The sequence below is a fragment of the Mycetomoellerius zeteki genome, unplaced genomic scaffold (assembly GCF_001594055.1).
Source record: "Mycetomoellerius zeteki isolate Tzet28-1 unplaced genomic scaffold, Tzet1.0 scaffold58, whole genome shotgun sequence".
Classification (NCBI taxonomy): domain Eukaryota; kingdom Metazoa; phylum Arthropoda; class Insecta; order Hymenoptera; family Formicidae; genus Mycetomoellerius; species Mycetomoellerius zeteki.
The window spans coordinates 1045887-1064662 of record NW_017257588.1 but is presented as its reverse complement, the minus strand read 5'-3'; the positions used below and the strand labels follow the sequence as shown (position 1 = coordinate 1064662).

General features: G+C 32.7%; 1 protein-coding gene across 1 annotated transcript in view; it reads right to left on the bottom strand.

The window, feature by feature from the left end:
* Positions 1–13: 13 nt before the first annotated feature.
* LOC108728133 (MAP kinase-activated protein kinase 2) overlaps positions 14–18776 on the bottom strand; it is a 26900-nt gene continuing 8137 nt past the window's right edge. Inside the window, exons 3-10 of the mRNA XM_018456522.1 lie at positions 16718–17021; positions 2833–2972; positions 2667–2731; positions 2479–2586; positions 2055–2153; positions 1889–1964; positions 1486–1696; positions 14–1408 (exon numbers count right to left, since the gene is read on the bottom strand). Coding sequence (XP_018312024.1) covers positions 1157–1408; positions 1486–1696; positions 1889–1964; positions 2055–2153; positions 2479–2586; positions 2667–2731; positions 2833–2972; positions 16718–17021 — 1255 coding nt within the window. The 3' untranslated portion in view covers positions 14–1156. The remainder of the gene's footprint in view (positions 1409–1485; positions 1697–1888; positions 1965–2054; positions 2154–2478; positions 2587–2666; positions 2732–2832; positions 2973–16717; positions 17022–18776) is intronic.

Genomic DNA, 18776 nt, shown 5'->3' with positions numbered 1-18776 from the left:
ACAGGCTGGACGGGCAGCGGACGATTACGTGAAAAATTATAATTATACATTATAAATTCGATGATATAAATAGAAACGTAGTGCACACCTGATCATCCAATGGCAACAAATAATTTTTGTAAAAAATAAGATATGAGCAACTATTCCTAGAGTTAGTCTTAATAGCCTACGGATAAGTAGTCTTTCATTATATTTATATTTGCATGGAGATTATATGTATAATAATCCCGATCAAACAATTTTTTTGTCGGCGCCTATTTTAAGATATATGTGTACAGAATATAAGAATGATTACTGGCTCAACATTATAATAATTTTATTTCATATATTTAAATAAATAATATAAGATAGCAAAAGCCAGTTACTACTTATCGGCCCTAAAATCGACTCAGTTGATGAACTCAGACTTTTGGAAGTCTAATATATCTCTCGATTTTTTTTCGAGATAACAATTTATGACTTTATATTTTTTCTTCTAGAGTGTAACAGCAATAAGGTTTTATTGAGAAAAACAATTTTCTCTTAGATTTCGTTATTAAATGTAGATTTTAAATATCATTATTATTCCAATATGATCTATTACGTTTAGAGTTTGTTAAAAGACACGTTCAGCAGTATCGTTTACCTCGATCGCCTACTCCTATTTATATAGTGCCTCTAAAAATTATCATATTCAAACAATGACAATTATTAGGTCCGACGGAAATTGAACTGATGACAAACGTGTAACATTAATGCTTAATATTAAAAACGTTTACCATTCCACACAAGTGGTTACTCAATTTTATAATAATTAATGTAGCGTATATATTTTAAAATTTTGCAATTTGAGAAAAACTGTGATGTCGTTCGACAATTTAATAAATATCACTTACTTGCATTCGTTGGGGCAATATTGTCCTCGTTACATTATTGTTACAGCTCTAATAAAATTGATCTCACATCTAAATAATCGAACACTGATAGTAAATCGTGCGACAGAATATAACATATGTGATCTAGGTGCCCTTCAATACTATTCTAATTCGGAATTTCTTTTGCTTCGTGAAATGCAGCAGTCAGAGAACGATCTTCGTTGTGATCACGCTGTATCTGACGCAGAAAAAATGTCCAGTTTCGTCCAGAACCAGTTTCTGGTTCTGACAGTGTCCTCTTCCTAGGAGGCTGCCGTGGGGCTGGCGGGCGTTGCAGGAACTGTCGCGTTGTTGGCGGACTGTTTCGCGCGCCTCCGTTTATTCAACAAGGGATTATTCGTATGATCGAGCTGCTTCAGACACGCCGTGTCGTAATCGACGCGCATTGTCGCCAATGACCGCGTCATCTCCTCTTGCACTTCAGGCCACATTTCCTCTCCCTCGCGCAGAACGCGTCCAGTATGTAAGGGAGTAGCGGGTACTTCCATATATTTCTGTAAGAAACACAGTTTTAGAAAAGATATGTTACGGAGAAAATTCACGCTAGCTAGCATCTTATATATATTCTTACAGCAATCCAATTGTTACGCATCACAGCGTCGATCTGCAACCTTTCCGCTGGATCTATACACAGCATACCCTTAATAAGGTTCTTAGCTTCTTGGCTTACATTTGACCATTCCGGACTTGGAAAGTCGTATTGTCCTAATCGAATCCTCTTTTTCATTCCTGGCGAGATTGCCAGTCCATGATTACTGTAGAATGGTGGAAAACCGCACAATCTAGAAATAATGATAATTAATATCACGAATATATTATTTTAATGTATAACTTTAATTATAATTCATTATAATTCAAAATAACGAGAATCATGAAGGATTTTTGAGAATGCTCTATATTATATATAGCAGAAAAAATTAATTATTAGTATTAGTATAAAATAACTTGAAGATATATATGGAATAATTTCTTACAATATGTACATAATTACTCCCAATGACCAAATATCACAGCTCTTGTCATATTTTTCTGGTCCCAAAACTTCCGGGGCTAAGAATAAAATAAAATAATGGATCATATAATAATTTTAGTTTCAACTATATGCATATGTACTCACATAAAAGAAGCGCAGAAACTTACCGACATAATAAGGTGTGTAACATGGTGTCTGTAATGTGTCTTTTAAATGTGTTTCTTTAGCAAATCCAAAGTCGGTGAGTTTCAGGATTCCAGTGATGTCTGGAAATAAATAAAAACATAAATCTTATTATTCTATTCGCATACTAATAGCATGCTACTAAAAATGCAAGATTGCAAAACTAACAATAACAATATATAATTTATTTATATATTGCATTCGCGCGTGTTATGATATTACAGGCACTGCGATGTTCATATAGATAAAAATTATCGTAATCTTCACAACTATGATTTCAAGGTCTGCGATAATACACGATTAACTCTTTAACACGTAAAATGTTATGGAGTGATAATAATTTCAAGTTGTCACGCCTTATAGAAAAACAAATAAACATTTTGAGACATATGTAACTCGTTCTCTTACCAGGTTTAGAATATAAAAGATTCTCAGGCTTTAGATCCCTGTGAGTGATATTCATGTCGTGTAAATGCTTTACCGCGACACAGATCTCGTACATCACTTGCGCAGCCTCTGTAAAGAAACGTACGATAAAGTTTATGTAAGTTTTCTAAAAATAGAAAAATTTGACTGCGAATGCTGAAGCTATATACCTCTTTCGGTAAAAGCGCCGTCTTGCCTATCTTGTATCCTTTGAAACAGCTCTCCGCCTTCCATACTGAAACAAAAAAAGGAGAGTTAAATATAAATCTGAAGAATCATGCTCGTGATAAATGACGTCACGCTGAATTAAAAAATATTACGTTTTCTTGTACGTACCATTCCATGATAACCAGCAGACATTTGTTGCCGCTGTAGGAATTTTCATACACATCCTTAACTTGAACTATGTGCCTGCAATTTGATGCTCTCCAATGAAGCTCAACTTCTCGCCGTGCTTTCGCGCAGTCATGTAAGACCTGCAAATAGTGCCATTTAGCTTAACATAATCTTTCTCTTTCTTATTTAACAAAAATTTCATTAAATCTGCACAAAAAATAAAAGTAAAAAAGATTTAATTTTATTACTGAACATGAAAAAGTCGAAAGATATTAATTATAAATTCTCGCAGTATCAGCAAGAAGCAATTTTTAATATGTAATATTTAAAATAATTGTTATTAATACTGTTGCTATCGGATAATTTGAACACCGTTGACGAATTTATCGGTGATTTTGATAAATGATTTAGAGAGGAGAGATTCGAAATTATCATCCATATTATTTGCGTATATCGCGTTTCCGTTTCGTTCACATTATAATGCTAGCAGGTAAAGGCTTGACTCAGCACGCGACTGTTTATCGCAAAAAAAGCGACATCGTGAGGATTTCTTAGATAAAGACTTTTTCGCATTCTTCTCACAGTGGCAAACCGTAGTACTAGAACATACGCAGCATCTTACATAACTAACGCGATAATTGATAATAACCATCCAAACATCGTGTAACTCGATAAACGAATAATTAATGATGTCATAAAAATTATATGAAAAAAAATCCAATACAGATATCGACGTTAACGAATCTTATCGCTTTTATAAAAGCATGACGTTTTAATATTCGTTACAAGTCATATCGTTTATTTTTAAATCTTGAATTAAAATATTGAAATAAAATCTCCGCGAATGTAAATTTCAATAAGATTTATCTTGCTATATTTAATCTTTCCTCTCTCTGTCTTAAATTTTATTAATTAAATTTATATATTTATTGAATGAAGTAATTAAAGGGGAGCAATAATTAAGAGCAATAATTCTGCGCGGTAACTTATAGTGTGCTATTAATAAAATATTAGTGTAATTACATTAAATATAGATACAAACTGCCAGGGTTTGTCACAACAATGAATATATTTGATATAATTACACTAAAATATTATTATATTAAATAATGTATTAATTATCACGCCGAATTATTGCTTTTATTGACCCTATTTAATTACTTTGTTGTTTGAATTTTGAGAGCCCTTTAATCTAATATTAGAATGTTTATATTTATTGATACACATATTATTGAATAATTATATTTTATTAAATAATTAAAATACTAAATATTATATCGCTTCAAACTTGACATTCTGAAATCATTTAGAGTTCGCAAATATTTTATTTCTGATCGCTTATAGTTTAACGCATTTCAATGTTTTAGTTAAAAAAAGGCGATCTCTTTAAATTGATCAATCATCATTAAAACTTAAATTAGATATTATTTCCGTATATAACCGAGCACGCTGTGTAAAAACTAATGAAGAAAACGTCAGTTTTCTTTTATATACGAAGGTAAATGACACGCAAATTGCTGATGACACAATATCAATTGGTCAGTCATACCGCCTTGTCATTCAAAATTTTTCAGCAATCGAGCACACAGTGTACACAAGTGCAGCATGGCATAAGCGCCTTTCTCTCTGACGGATCTCACATAATTACGCCCTTTTCAAGCGCGATCTTCTCGGATTAACAATTATACGAGTTACCGCAGACGATTACCGCAGACGTTTATTGTGACGCGGTGGGAAACTAAAATAGCTATCGTTCGTAACAGGAAAGAAACTTGCAGCAGTTTCAGGCGTTTGTTATCCATGAATCTGAGATGCTTCATATACCGTTTAATTTATGCAACAATATCATAAAAACGAGCAACGAGAGTAACGAGCACGATTCACAGGCGTGTTCAGTGTAATTATCATCCACTTATACACACTGTCATGTTAAAGGCTCGGAAGAATAAATACTATTCTTTTTAACGACGATTATTTTCTGTTTCAAATTGAAACATACGCTGCAACGCGGGGAACTGAAACCAGATTGATGCCACGTCATCCTATCAAAATGCGTTTCTCGAAGGAATCTGATGCTTCTTTGAAACAGCTCTAACGTGAAACGAGATCAGCGTGGTATCGTTTCATCAAACCTCTTGAAGGAGTAAACTTATTTTACGTTGAAACATCTCCGATGCGAAACGATGATCCGCTTTTGTAGATCTGGTCGATCCGAAAGTATTCGGAGTATGCTGGATATGAGATAGCAAAAAGCAAGTTAGAGAACCGGTTTCCAAGATTTTGTAACTATTCCGGAACAAAGGTCGTCAGAATCAACAATAATATGTACGAATGAAAAGATATTGCAAGCATCGTGAAGGACAAAAACTAATATCACATAATAGATATTTCACAAAATTAAATAAACGTTAAGTAAACCTTAAGAATTATAATAAAATTGGTATTGTGTATAAAAGGTTACTTCAATATATGTGTCAAAATAAGATATTTGACACTTGAATTGCCATGTCATATCTGAAAGACGTATGAGCTTCCACTTGTCATTCAGTTGTGGAAACATGGACGCTTTTATGTATTCACTTAAAAATGATTTTATTTTAAAATCGTTTAAAATATTAAAAACAATAAAATATTAAAATAATACATTAGATTTTAAAAATAGAGATCGCATTCATTTTTTTATTTTTCTATTTATATCTGTTTCAATTACAAAAAGATCCATTATATTTCGGTTTATAAACAGTTTTATTTTCCCTCTAAAATTACAAAATATATACTAATAAATTATATTAAATAAGATATAATATGCTTTTTTATTTATTTATACATTTATATTTTTATGTAGTTTTTTTATAATCTAACTTTGTGCATATTTTATAAACAATCTTCTTGATTTTAAACCTTTCAGTGCTCAGTGGCAGTCAAAATATTAAAAAATAAAAAATCTATCGTAATTAATAGATAGACAGATTTATATTTATATCTTGAACCGCCTCGAATTCGTGCTTTCATAATAATCATGCAGTTTTAGGTACTTATAATATAATTAGAATGGTAATATTCCTGCGTCGTATATATTTATTTTGCGTTGGCGTTATTCGTTCATATAGGTGAAAAGCATATTTGTACACTTAAATAGGTACGTCACACGATAAGTAGATACGTCGTAAAATTAGATTGAGATTCATTGAAATTACAAAAATGACAAAGTTACCCACGTGGGTGTACAGAAATGAACGAACTAATGGAAGTCCTTGCATTTTACAGAAGATTTATCTTCTGCAGATAAGCTTTTCCGAACTTGTCCTTGCACGTAGGCGCGTAAGAAAAAACCGAAGCAATCGTTTGTCGGAGGTTAATACCGGACACCGTAATAGAGCTACGCTAATAAGATTAGCACGTCACGGCGTATACAAGTCTACCTGCCGCGCGAAATAGACGGATGGACGTGCGGGATTGTCACTCTGATGGTTCTTGGCGACAGATCAAATTGTACGCGCGTCGTTCTACGATTCTGTATGCCAGAGACTTTACACGTTCGTTGGCTATAAAAGCCAACAACGTAATCCGTTGCAGAGCGATGACGTTGCTGCTCGTAGAAACACACGATCGATTCCCTTCCCGGTTCTATTAGATCATTACGCGGTAAATATGTACGTCAGTCAGGCAAAATTGGTAAAGTTTTTCCATCCATCACGGAAAAGTCAATCATTTAGAAACAAGGTATTGCAGCTTCGTTTCCTTGTCGTTATACATTCTACAGTAACACATCCAACGTGTAATAAAAATTGCATAATTTTTAATATCGTTTAGCATTCAAAATTATATAACTTTATTATATAAAATTGCTATAATTCTTATTATATAAACATAACTAACATAAATCAAGATTAACGAGAATCAAACGCAGGTGATCAGGCGCAAGATATTAAAATAATGAAAATTACGATATTTTATCGATAAATGATGTCTTCTTTATTTTGAACGTTTCAACTCACTTTGGAGCTCTCTTCAGCAATATAGATATATAACGAAATGCTCACATATCCAAAAAGATTGTGTCACTCACAAATTACCAGAGATGAAGTGATGTAAATTTTTTATCACATATTTTTTATTTTGTATTCGTATTATGCAATTTTTATTAATTACGCTATTTTGAAACGAATTTAGATCGATGAGAATAAATCCATAATTAAATAAGAGAGAAATTCTATATTTGGTCAAGCGGATCTTAGTGCTTAAATATTTCTGTGTGAATTTATATTATACATATCTGATTCTGCCAATCGAAATCGGTCTTGAAACGCAATCATGAAATGACCAGATAATGAATATAACCAGAGTAGCAATATCACTTATTAAATTGCTCGTTTTTAAATTTAAGATTAATTCTCATTAATATCAGATTATTAATATTTTCATGAAAATGCTTATTAGCATAAAAAATTAGTAAATTTTTTGTCAATTTAAAAAGTTTTCATGATTGCGTTTCAAGATCGATTTCGGCGCGTAATTGGAAGAATCAGATACGTATATAAATTCACGCAGATATATTTAAGCACTAAAATTCGCTTTGACTGAATATAGGATTTGTCTTATTGAATTAGTTTTATTACACCATCAGATGCGGTACTAATTTTTAATCTTTGATATCTAAAATTATACAAATAATATAGTCAAATTGTATAATTAAAAAATTAATAGTTAAAGAACAATAAAAATATAGTCATATTTATCATTTAAACAAATTTTAACATTTTTTTATCGAAACACGATTTTCTTTATAATCCTTCGCGCAATAAATTACCGCGCTGCAAAAGAACAGAAAGTAAGAGTCTTGATTTTGCATAATAATATTGTTTATAGTTTCCAAGGATAAGATCATAGAAAGATAAAAGTAAAAATGAAGATTTTATCTTATTTTTAAATTGATATACAGGCGATACTTTACATTTTACATTTTACAATGTAATCCTCTAGGAAAGATACATCAATCGCGTGATTTTATTCGTTTAGGGAAATCCGAGGGGAAATCACAATACAAAATCAGCTGATGCCTTTTCCTCGATGGAGCATGCATAATGTTTTAAATTCAAGAATTCCCGCATCTCGTTGGTGTCCAACGAGATGCGGGGCAAGTATAAAATAGTGCGTGACGACCAACAAAAGGAAAATATTGGCCGGCTGACAGCCGACAATCAATCAACAAGGAGTAAATTCGTAGTAGCACGAAAATGGCTCGCGACGAAACGACGCGACATACGGCCGCGACATCGATAAATATTGAATTTTTAATGATCGAGCGTTAAAGCCACGAGGCCATCGAAGGCTCGTGTATACGTATCATCATCGCACGATTCGATGCATGCACCGTGTCATTGCGATATACACATTATTCGAAATGTATTCCGTCACCTGCTGGGTCGCTTTAAAACGACTAGAGCTATTCACAGAAACGCCAGTTAAAGTTAAATGACGTTCGAATGATTCTCTCCTCTTCTGCCTTTTCTTTACTTTCCTTTGACTCCGTTTCTAAAACTTTAACCGGTATTCATAGTCGATTTTTTTGTTTAAGACTGTTTTAAGTATAGTCTTAAGATGTCATCAACTAATCAATTAGCATCATAAAACATTGCTTAAAATAAAAACCGATTATGAAGACTGACCTTTGACTGCTCAGCTGATTTCGACATTAAGAGAGTTTAAAAACTCTAACATATTATTTTATAAATATTCAAAAAATTAAGCAAATAACAGGTAAATGGGAATTGGCGCTGTAGATGATGCGCAGTTTTTGTTTCTTTTAAAATATTCTATATTGTATCAGTACTTGTATATGTTTCGGCTAATCTTTTAGCCTTCTTCAGCAAATAATTGGTAGATGATACAATACGTTGTTATCCGTAAATCGTGGAAATATCGCAGTAAATTGATGTATCGGTCAGTATCATTGTTGTGTGGCAGTAACATTCATCCATTAACGAGTAAAACTCTCCGGTTGGAGTTATTTGCTTAATTTTTTGAATTTATTATCTTGGGAATTTAGTTGGAAATTTATAAATATTGTTAATACGTGTCTAGTGTATAATATATTTTAATATTATTAATATTTGTAATTATATAGTGTATTATGTTAATTACTAATATTAATAACAAATAATGTTATATATTTAATATTATTTAAAAAATTTTTATTATTTTTAATGTCTTACTAGTAAAATCATTTTTAATCGGGTAAACAAGACTATCACTCGCAAATAAATGATGACCTTTGTTGTGAATTTCACATATCATCCAAATATAGGTATGACACGGTAAAGTGTTAAAAGATGGAAAAAACAATAGAGACATTGTTAATAGCTGATACCTACAAGAATAGTTCTAAGACGATCTGCTTCACGCAATTTGCAGAATTTCTCAGAAACGTGTTGTTAAATATTCTAATACACATGATGTCTCAAAACATCGACAATGCAAATTTCGGTTTTATAGCCTCTTGAATATAAAAGGTTCTGTAATTAGAGTCACAAAATATTGTAATTAGGGAACGCGAAAACATCCTGTGGATGGTTGTCCGCATTGTCGTCATTCTTGGTCAAGTTAAATAGTGGCCGTACTCCGCAATGTTATATAATCCGCGCATCTCGATCGATGCAATAACCGGAATAGCGTAAATAGAATCGCCGATAAGATTGATTTCTGTCAACTACACGCTTCGATGATGTTTCAGCGTCAATTCTTTCAATGAAGAAGCGTTTGTGTCAGCTGGACACACTTGTTAGATAAAGTGTTAGTCATTAATACGTGATGTAACAGCTTCCTGCGACTTCAAACAGCGATTCCGCGGATCAGACTGGGTTTCTTCAAACTGTATAAAAAATCAATCTATCATATTTAGCGCGGAACTTTTATCATAAGAAATAATGTCAAATAATTTTTGAAACGTCATTTAAATTACGAAAAGAGAATCTGTTATCTGCAAAATATTTGAATAATATATGTCAATGAAATTGAATTCTGCATAAACAGTTTGTAATCTTCAATTGCTAAGAGATTCCGATTAACATAATAAAAATGCGGTTACTACAAGAACGGTTATAATGTTACGTAATAATAATTATTAACTACACAACGCTTTTATTCTTAGAAGGATAGTCAAAATAATTCGCATGAATGATAGAAACTACAGTATACAGGGTGTCCCATTTTAATGTCCCACTCCAAATAACTTTTTTATTTTTGATCTTAGAAAAAAGTTATTTGGGGTACATTAAAATGAGACACCTTGTACACTCATATTATTTGAAATTCAATAAAAAAACTAATAAAATACAAACAATTAAAAAATTAATTCCTACAGCTTGCTGTTGTAAAGTATTTTTTTTATCTAACATCAATTATTACACAATTAAATTTTTTTATCGAAGTTGCTAAGAACATTTTCGATTACAAGTAACTGATAAATTCCCTATATTTAATATTTACTTGTCTGCCAACAATTATCTACTAATTTCCATGATACATCGATTTGATACTGCTATATTATTCAATAGCAGCAAAGATTTTTACCGGAGAATATTCGACTATGAAGAATGCAATTGTAATTACTGGATACATTTCGATAATTAAAGATATTGTATTGTATCTTAATATTATATAGTTAAGAGTTGCTATAAAATACGCAATCTCACAAATAAAGCATGTACTTTATTATACCAAGTGTTACCAGAAAATAAGGTGAATTAAAATTATTCAGATAATAGACAGCATCGAGGTCCTCATTGTCATGGTCTACAGGCTATGGCACACAAAAAAAACGTAAGAGTAAAACGTTAAGCAGTAATCGAATCTGCCAAACACAGCAGAGATCGTAAGGCCACAACGTAAACAGTAGCAAATTCAACATATTATTTCTTTATTGCGGTTACATGTTACTGCTTAATTATTTAATGCCCGCGTATTCATAGTCCGTCCTTATTTATGTCTTCCTTAAATTTATCTTCAGATACTCTACGAATTATTTTGTTGGCTACTGAGCATCTAAGGATAAACTTAAGGAAGTTTTAAATATAAGGCCTGACTATGAATACGAGCATTAAATAATTAAGTAGTAAAATGTAAGCGCAATAAGGAAATAATATATTGAATTTGCTACTGTTAAGGACCATGGCACACAATTTATATATGCCATGACTCTTAATACCTGACATATAAAAAGTAGTATGCCGTAAGAAACCAACCGGTCATAGTCGATTATTCTCCTCATATTCGAATATGTTTGGCAAATATCTTATACTCTCTACGATTCAAAATTTATACGCCTATTATACTTCAGAATTTAAATTTTGAAGCGTATATTGTACAGTAAAAATAAAAAGTAAAAAGAGAAAAGTAAAAGATCTGTTCGTATCTCACGATTGACCTGTCAATATTCATTAGCTTTGATATGTAAAGGAATTGATATAGCGACTCGACTCCCGCGTCAGTTTTAACGACGCGTCACTTTGACCTCCGACGATAGGCGACCATTGGAATCCCCTCGATAGTATTCTCCGATGCCATTGACCATTTTCGCGCCGGAAAGGATGAGATCATCGGGGAATATATATATAGAGCCGCGGAGACGACGATGCAAAATTTTTGCTTTTTCTTTTCAACACCACGACTCTGCCGATTCGCGCGTGTCGCATTAACGTGTCTTCGTATGAAGTTAACGACGCACTGCTGGAAAAATGCGTGACGAGAAGTCAATAATCGCGAGTCTAAACGCTTACGACACGCGAACGACACGTGCAATGATAGAGAATAAAAAACAAAGAGAGAGAGAGAGAGAGAGAGAGAGAGAGAGAGAGAGAGAGAGAGAAAGATGACCAGTATATCGAAAGCGCATGACTTTTTACAATTTTATCTCGCATTGCATGTGTCATATATCGAGAGAGAGAGCGAGAAGAGAACGATATTTTTAGTAAATGCGCAATAAAGAGTTTAACACTGGAAGTATCAACGTTTCTTACTTATTAAAAAGACAAACAAATAAATTAATTACTATGAAAATAAAAAAGTTATGCGAAATTAAATATTTCAACATAAAGGATATAATTATTAAAAAGTAAAAAAATTACCTATCTTTTACACAAGAAATATAATATTGATGTTAAAAATAGAGAAACGGTCAATAATGACAGATACAATTTTAGCGTTAAATGTCCGTTGAAGAAATATCGCTATTGAGAGATTCCCATATTTCTCTCTCTCGTGAAAACAAGAAGGACACTTTCCACGAACGCCAGAGATAAAGTATTTACAGTCGACGCAGAGACTGAAAACTGCAGCGTCCTACGCGACCCCGCGAAAAATCATCTTTGCGGTAAATTCTCAGTACTGTAAACGTACCGCTGAAATTTTTCACATGAGAAGGATATTCTGATTATTTTTCTAACAAATCTGAGAAGCCGCGGCGCGATACCTTCTCATGACGAGAGTGGAGTTTTTATAGGCGAACGCGAAGAGAAGTGTTTCGTATTGTTGACTTTTAGACACTCTCTCTTTCTTTTTCATTCTCTCTCTCTCTCTCTCTCTCTCTGTGGAAAAAACATCTCTCTATCAAACTTTACATAAAAAATCAAACGCCTCAAATTTAAAGAAAAGCAAATTTCGGAAATTTTCTTCGCGAGAAAGAATATGTGTGCTAAGATCTTTTATAAAATATAATGCCCAATTTTTTATATATAGAAATATAATAAATTATTAATTTAAAGATAAGGTTAATGTGATGTTAACATTATCATAGTAATTACTAATGATTGAAATTTTTTTTAATTATCAAGCTGACTTCGGTATATATAATATTTATAATATTATAGATATTAAATATATTATTATACAATGTATTATATTATATTATATTATAGATGTTATATATGTTAATATCATTAATTTTTTAATTTCTTAATGTAATCTCTATATTGTTTCTTCAATGTCTTAAATATCTAGAGTGCGGGAAACACATAATTGATTTCGCGTAATTTTTCGCAAAAGTTATTCATTTGTAGATGACGGTATTATTTACCAGATTAAAAATAATTTTATTAAGGTGCGTTCGGCAAACACGCTGTCAGCGATACTGTGTCATTCTACCCTTGTTTTACGTCTAATGAACGATAAAAATTTAATGACACAATAGCGTTGAATAGCACTGACAGCGTATTTCCCGAACGCACCCATAGTAAAATTATTTTTAATCGAGCAAATAACACCGTCATCCATAAACGGGAAAGTACGCGTTATTCAGGTAGAAATGACATGATATATAGTAGAAGTGTTAAAACGCTTATAAGGAATAAATGCCATTTAATACAAAATTTTGAATCACATAAATAGCTAGATATCTGGAGACACGATAGTGTCTCGGCGCTAAGACATGTATATAATAATGTAAAGTAAAAAAAAAAAATAAAAAGTGCGCAATTCAAAACACACTATAAACAGGGCAGGGTTGTATTTAAAATTAAGTTATTTAAAATATATATTTTAAATTAAAAAAATAAAAAGTCGAGTTATTTAATTAGTATTTATTATTTTAAATAACTTCTTTTGACTTATTTTTTATTCAATATTTTAAATAAATTTCTCGATCTTATCTTATTTTTTTTATATTAAATAAGTCGTGTAACAGTTATTTTACCAAGTCCTGCTTATGCAAAGAAATAATCTTATTTAATCATGTTGCATAATATTTTATCATGTACGTGATGCGCTTATGATAATGAAAATTACTGTGACGTACATATAAGGACATAAAATTCACTGGGCAGATAAGTAGTTATGTTCTATATCAATTTAAAAAGACGACAGGGAATTACCGCGGCAATCATGCAAGCGTCACATGATGCTCGTAATCGGTCATCGGCATTCTATATGCCTGCAATCGCGATCAACATTCCACGTTAAACTGCCGTCAAATCATTTTCACGGTTGGTCTCATAGAAATTGCGTGATCTCGCCTTTATAAGAAAGTGCAACTTTCGCGAACAGTCCCACATTGATTTGAAAATGTGCAATGTTCGTTGAAGCGCGACGGATTGTAATAAAGTTAGGCAATAATTTGGTAAATTGCATGAAAAAAAATGCTTGTAAAACAAACAAAATTTTCTTCGAGAAACATTCAGCTACGAACGCGGCTGTGCAGAATGAGAATCTAAATTTAGAAATTATAGATTTAATTAAGGTATACTTATTATATCTAAATAACGAAAAGAAACTAAAATATCTAAAAATTTAGCTAGATTTGAAAATAATTTTGTCAGATCATCAAAAAAATTATGTAGGACTAACAGTTCAAATTAGTTTTTTTTTTATTAAAATGTTAGTAAAATGTCAACCGTTTTTACAGCATTGCTCATTACGCTTAAGCATCCTACAAAATTATTTTAATAGTTCAATGAAATTATTTTCAAATCTGTATCTAGCCAAATTAAATGCTTCAACAAAATCATTCTTTTCATATATATTTTGATAATTAGAGATGTTGATTTAACGCGTCATATAAGTTGCTACAAAATACGCAATCTCGCAATATAAAACGTATATAACACTTTATCATACTAAGGCCCAGTTTCACAACTCATCATTAACTCTTAACCGAGATTCAACTTGTTTCTCATCTCTTATCAATTCTAGAATTGGAAAGAGAGATGAGAAATAAATTGAATCTCAATTAAAAGTTAACCATGAGCTGTGAAACTGGACCTAAATGTTATCAAAAAATTGGATGAAACTATTCAGATAATAACGGTATAACTGGAATCGGATTGGGCGATAGTATGTTAATATGAACGTTCCCTAAACAAGCTCATTTGGCCGGGTAATTACAGCTATTTCAGATTTAATCGTTTGCACGTCTGTTAGCCGCTAAAATAATCCTTATCGTAAAGTCAACGAGACGAAAATAATCTTATCTATTCCGCGTGCACATGACAAATGAAATACACCATACGGGGCATAAATCACTGCAGTTGAAACTCCTTATAATTACGGCCGATAATTAGTAACAATATTGAATAATTTTTTTATTGGGAGCCAATAGTGCGTCTTTCACATGGAAAGAACAGTTTAACGCTCTAAAACATTCAGAGTAAATTGTCACTCTGAAGAGTGAATTCTCTTTTAAAGATTAAAAACTGAGTCACTTTTTTTTAAGAGTGACTCAATTTTCACTCTTTAGAGTGAGATTATACTCCAAAGAATTTAGAAAGTATTTAAAAAAATATTTTTTTTAGCTACAAATCTGAAAATAATTTCGTTGAATGATCAAAATAATTTTATAGAATTCTTAATCCTCAATTACAGCTATAAAAACTATATCAAAGTTTTAAAGCGTCCTGTTTGAAGTACAGAATGCAAGTAAACCTTCGCCTTGCAGCGATTGATAAAAGAAGGTTCAAAGTTTTTTTACAAATTAGAATCTCATATATAATATCAATTGCACAGATTATATAACCATCCAAAAGTTTTCATTTTAGGTCCAAATGACCCCCATTATTGTGATCGAAAGTTATCTAAGTATTGACAACAATATTGCAAAAAATTTTAATTCGTTCTAGCAACCAGTTTGAGCGTCTTATATAATTATTTTTATAGTTCAAACAAAATTATTTTCAGATATATACTTAGCTAAATTTTTAGAGATTTCAGCAAAAGTATCCCTACTGAAAAAAATCATGTCACAACGTTACACGATGAAATTATGTAATTAAAACATGTAAATCACGTAACGGATTGTTCCAAATCAGTACGTGATTTTTTAAAACGATGTAATTTGAAAAATCACATGATATTAAAAATAATTTCATCCATCATGTGATTTTATAATTATCGAATTTTAAAGAATTGAATGATAGAAATAGAAAAAAAAGAACATATCATCACGTGACTTTTCAAAATACGTAATTTTAACATCACGTACTGATTTGGAACAATCCGTTACGTGATTTACATGTTTTGATTACATAATTTCATCATGCAACTGTGTGACGTGATTTGTTTTTAGGGATTCTTTCCCTTGCAGCTGTTCTCTAAATTGTTTCGTAATCGGAATTGAGGTTGTGATTTGATAGACGAGAACGCGCTCACGTGCAACATCAACTTTCTTTGAAAAATTGTTTCCGCGAAGTTGGATGAAATTTTTTGTGGATCAGCTGCAGGTCACTTTCGAAGGAAGAAATATGCTTCCCGGGGCGCCGACATCGTCCAACGAGGAAATCATCAGAGTATAAATAGAGGATGACTCGCGGTTTGTACGCGTTCGGTCGATCCGAGCATGTATCGATACGCAGCGTTTCTTCAAAGAGGTGTCAACGGATTAACACTTTCAGATCCATGGCGGCAGTGCGTCGCACTCGTGCCTTAAAAATAGCAGAGGACGCGTGAAGCGTATCGCGATGAACGAGTAAAGCCGATGCGTAATGACTTGTTCCTTGTGCCTCCCGATAAGAAACACTCCGGTCCTTACACGTTTTGTTATCTTTACTTCGAGATATACGTATTACTTTCAACTTATTCCTAAAGCTGAAGTCATTCGAATAGTCTTATCTGAATCTAAGGCCGATATTCATAATCTGTTCTTATTTCAAGACTTAAGTAATGTCTTCAAATGCGGTCCTATGATCTGTTCGTGACACCTTAAAGCTTGTACTTAAGACAGTCTTAAATATAAGAATCGACTATGAATACCAGCCTAAGAGTCGGTTGCTCCATCTTCGGATAAACTCAGCTTAAATCTTATATCCAAATCAAAGATCCAAGTTGCTGACAGAAAATTCAAAATTCCACATGGCCAACGGAGAGTTAAATTGTCAATATGAGGATTAAAAGGGAAACTTACTTTAAGAGCGTATTTCTGTCTCGTGTTCCTGTCGTAGCATTGCACGACCTTTCCGTTGATCCCAAGACCTAGGACATGATTGCTAATCTCATAGTCATCGGTGATTGGCGTGACTTTCGGCGACAGCCGATTGTTCGGCGGATGCTCCATCGTCTTTCTCTTGGCGTTCTCGACTTCCGGGATTTTCTGCTCCGGTAGCTGATCGTAGTCCTGTCTAATGACCTGCGTCACGACGACCGACGGTATCGAGCACTTGCGCTTGCTCTCTTGCTCGTTCTCCTCGAGAACAGCCCTCTTGGACTTTCTGCAAACGCGAGGATATCCCGTCATTTCCTGACATTCGAGATGCAAAGAACAGGTGCGCTATATAAGCAGGCAAGGTCACGCGCATAAGGCGAACGGAAAAATACGATGCTCCAGATTACGCGGTGATAACGCAGACCGATAACGTGTCGCCGTATCGAACGTTTGGGAGACACGCGAGGAAACGAGACCATCGAAATCGTGCACGGAAAGAACAATTTTACTGAAATATCTAAAAATTTAGCTAGATCTATAGATTTGAAAATAATTTTGTTGAACCATTAAGACAATTATGTAGGACGCTTAAATTGTCCTTAAACAAATTTAATACTGGAAAGTAGTGATTAATTACTTATTTGAAGTATTAAAAGCATTATTGTTTAGAGCTTTTTATACTCCAAAGAAATAATTAATCACTGTTTTTCAGTATTAAATTAGATTTCTGTAAGGCTACTAGAATGTCAAAACTTATGTAATTAATTTGATGGTACAACAAAATTAATTTTTCAAATTTGTATCTAATTGAATTTTTTAATATTTTAGCAAAATATCGTTCTTTTCGTGGTGCATACTGGCTCATTGCATTACATTGTTCAGTTCACATTCAATCCTTCCTCGAGGGAAAACCGTTCGCGTCAGCGAGATAAAACTAGAGAATGACATTTAAGAGCAGAAAGTTCAGCGATGAGAGAACCGTACGACGTCGGAGGATCTGCAAAATTAATTGTAAATGGATATTTGTATTCGTTAAATATTCGTTCACTGTGTCAACCAAGTGCCGTTTCAATGGAAACGGTTTGCGTAACCGTCCTCGAAGAATGTGCAAGATTCATGTTTTCACGTACATACGCGCACATATACAAGTGCTCTACCCACACGGTCTTACTTATACGGCGCGTACTTCTCTCGTTCGCGGTGCAACCTGTATACACCGCAATGCAGTACACCGCGATTTTTCCAGTCGCAATCGGGAGAAAAATTGCATGCGCGTGTCACATTTGTATGTCAGAATTGCGTCGGCACTAATATACATATAGACATCTCGCAACCGCCGCTATTTCATTCATCTGTATATAAAAGGCAGTATTAGAGCGTAAAAAATAAAAAAGTAATTCGATAATTAAAATAAAAGAATCATTAGCGATATACACTTCAGGCCAAAAGTCTGGGAACACTTTTTAAAAATTGACATTTTTAGGATTACTTATTTAAATATCTATAACAACGTATTTTTTTAAATAATTATTCTTCAGATCGAATAACAGTTATTGGATCTAAAGAATTATTGTTAAAAATTGTTGGATATTTGAATAATCAATTCCAAGATTGTCAATTTTTAAAAAGTGTTTCTAAACTTTTGGTCTAAAGTATATCTGAACAGCACATTGATATAAACACAGCAAACAATTAACTAGCCAACATAAAGATACTTGCTCTACGGAAGATTATCAGTCTATAAGAAACTATAGGGGGTAAATGTTCATCTTTACACAGCCCGCTCCAAATGACCTCCGAGAGATCTTGACCTTGATCCTCAAGGAGGTCAAGGTCACTGACCTTTTCAGTCGTTCGTTACTCACTGAAAAGTTATGAGCAAAACAATTTTTATGAATGGGACACTGTAAAAAAAAATCTCTACTTTAAAATAGATTTTCTGCTTTAAAAACAAAAATTGTCTCGCAGGAAATCTATTTTAAAGCAGAGATATCAATATTATATAGGTTATAATTCTAATATGTGTACAAATACAAAGGCA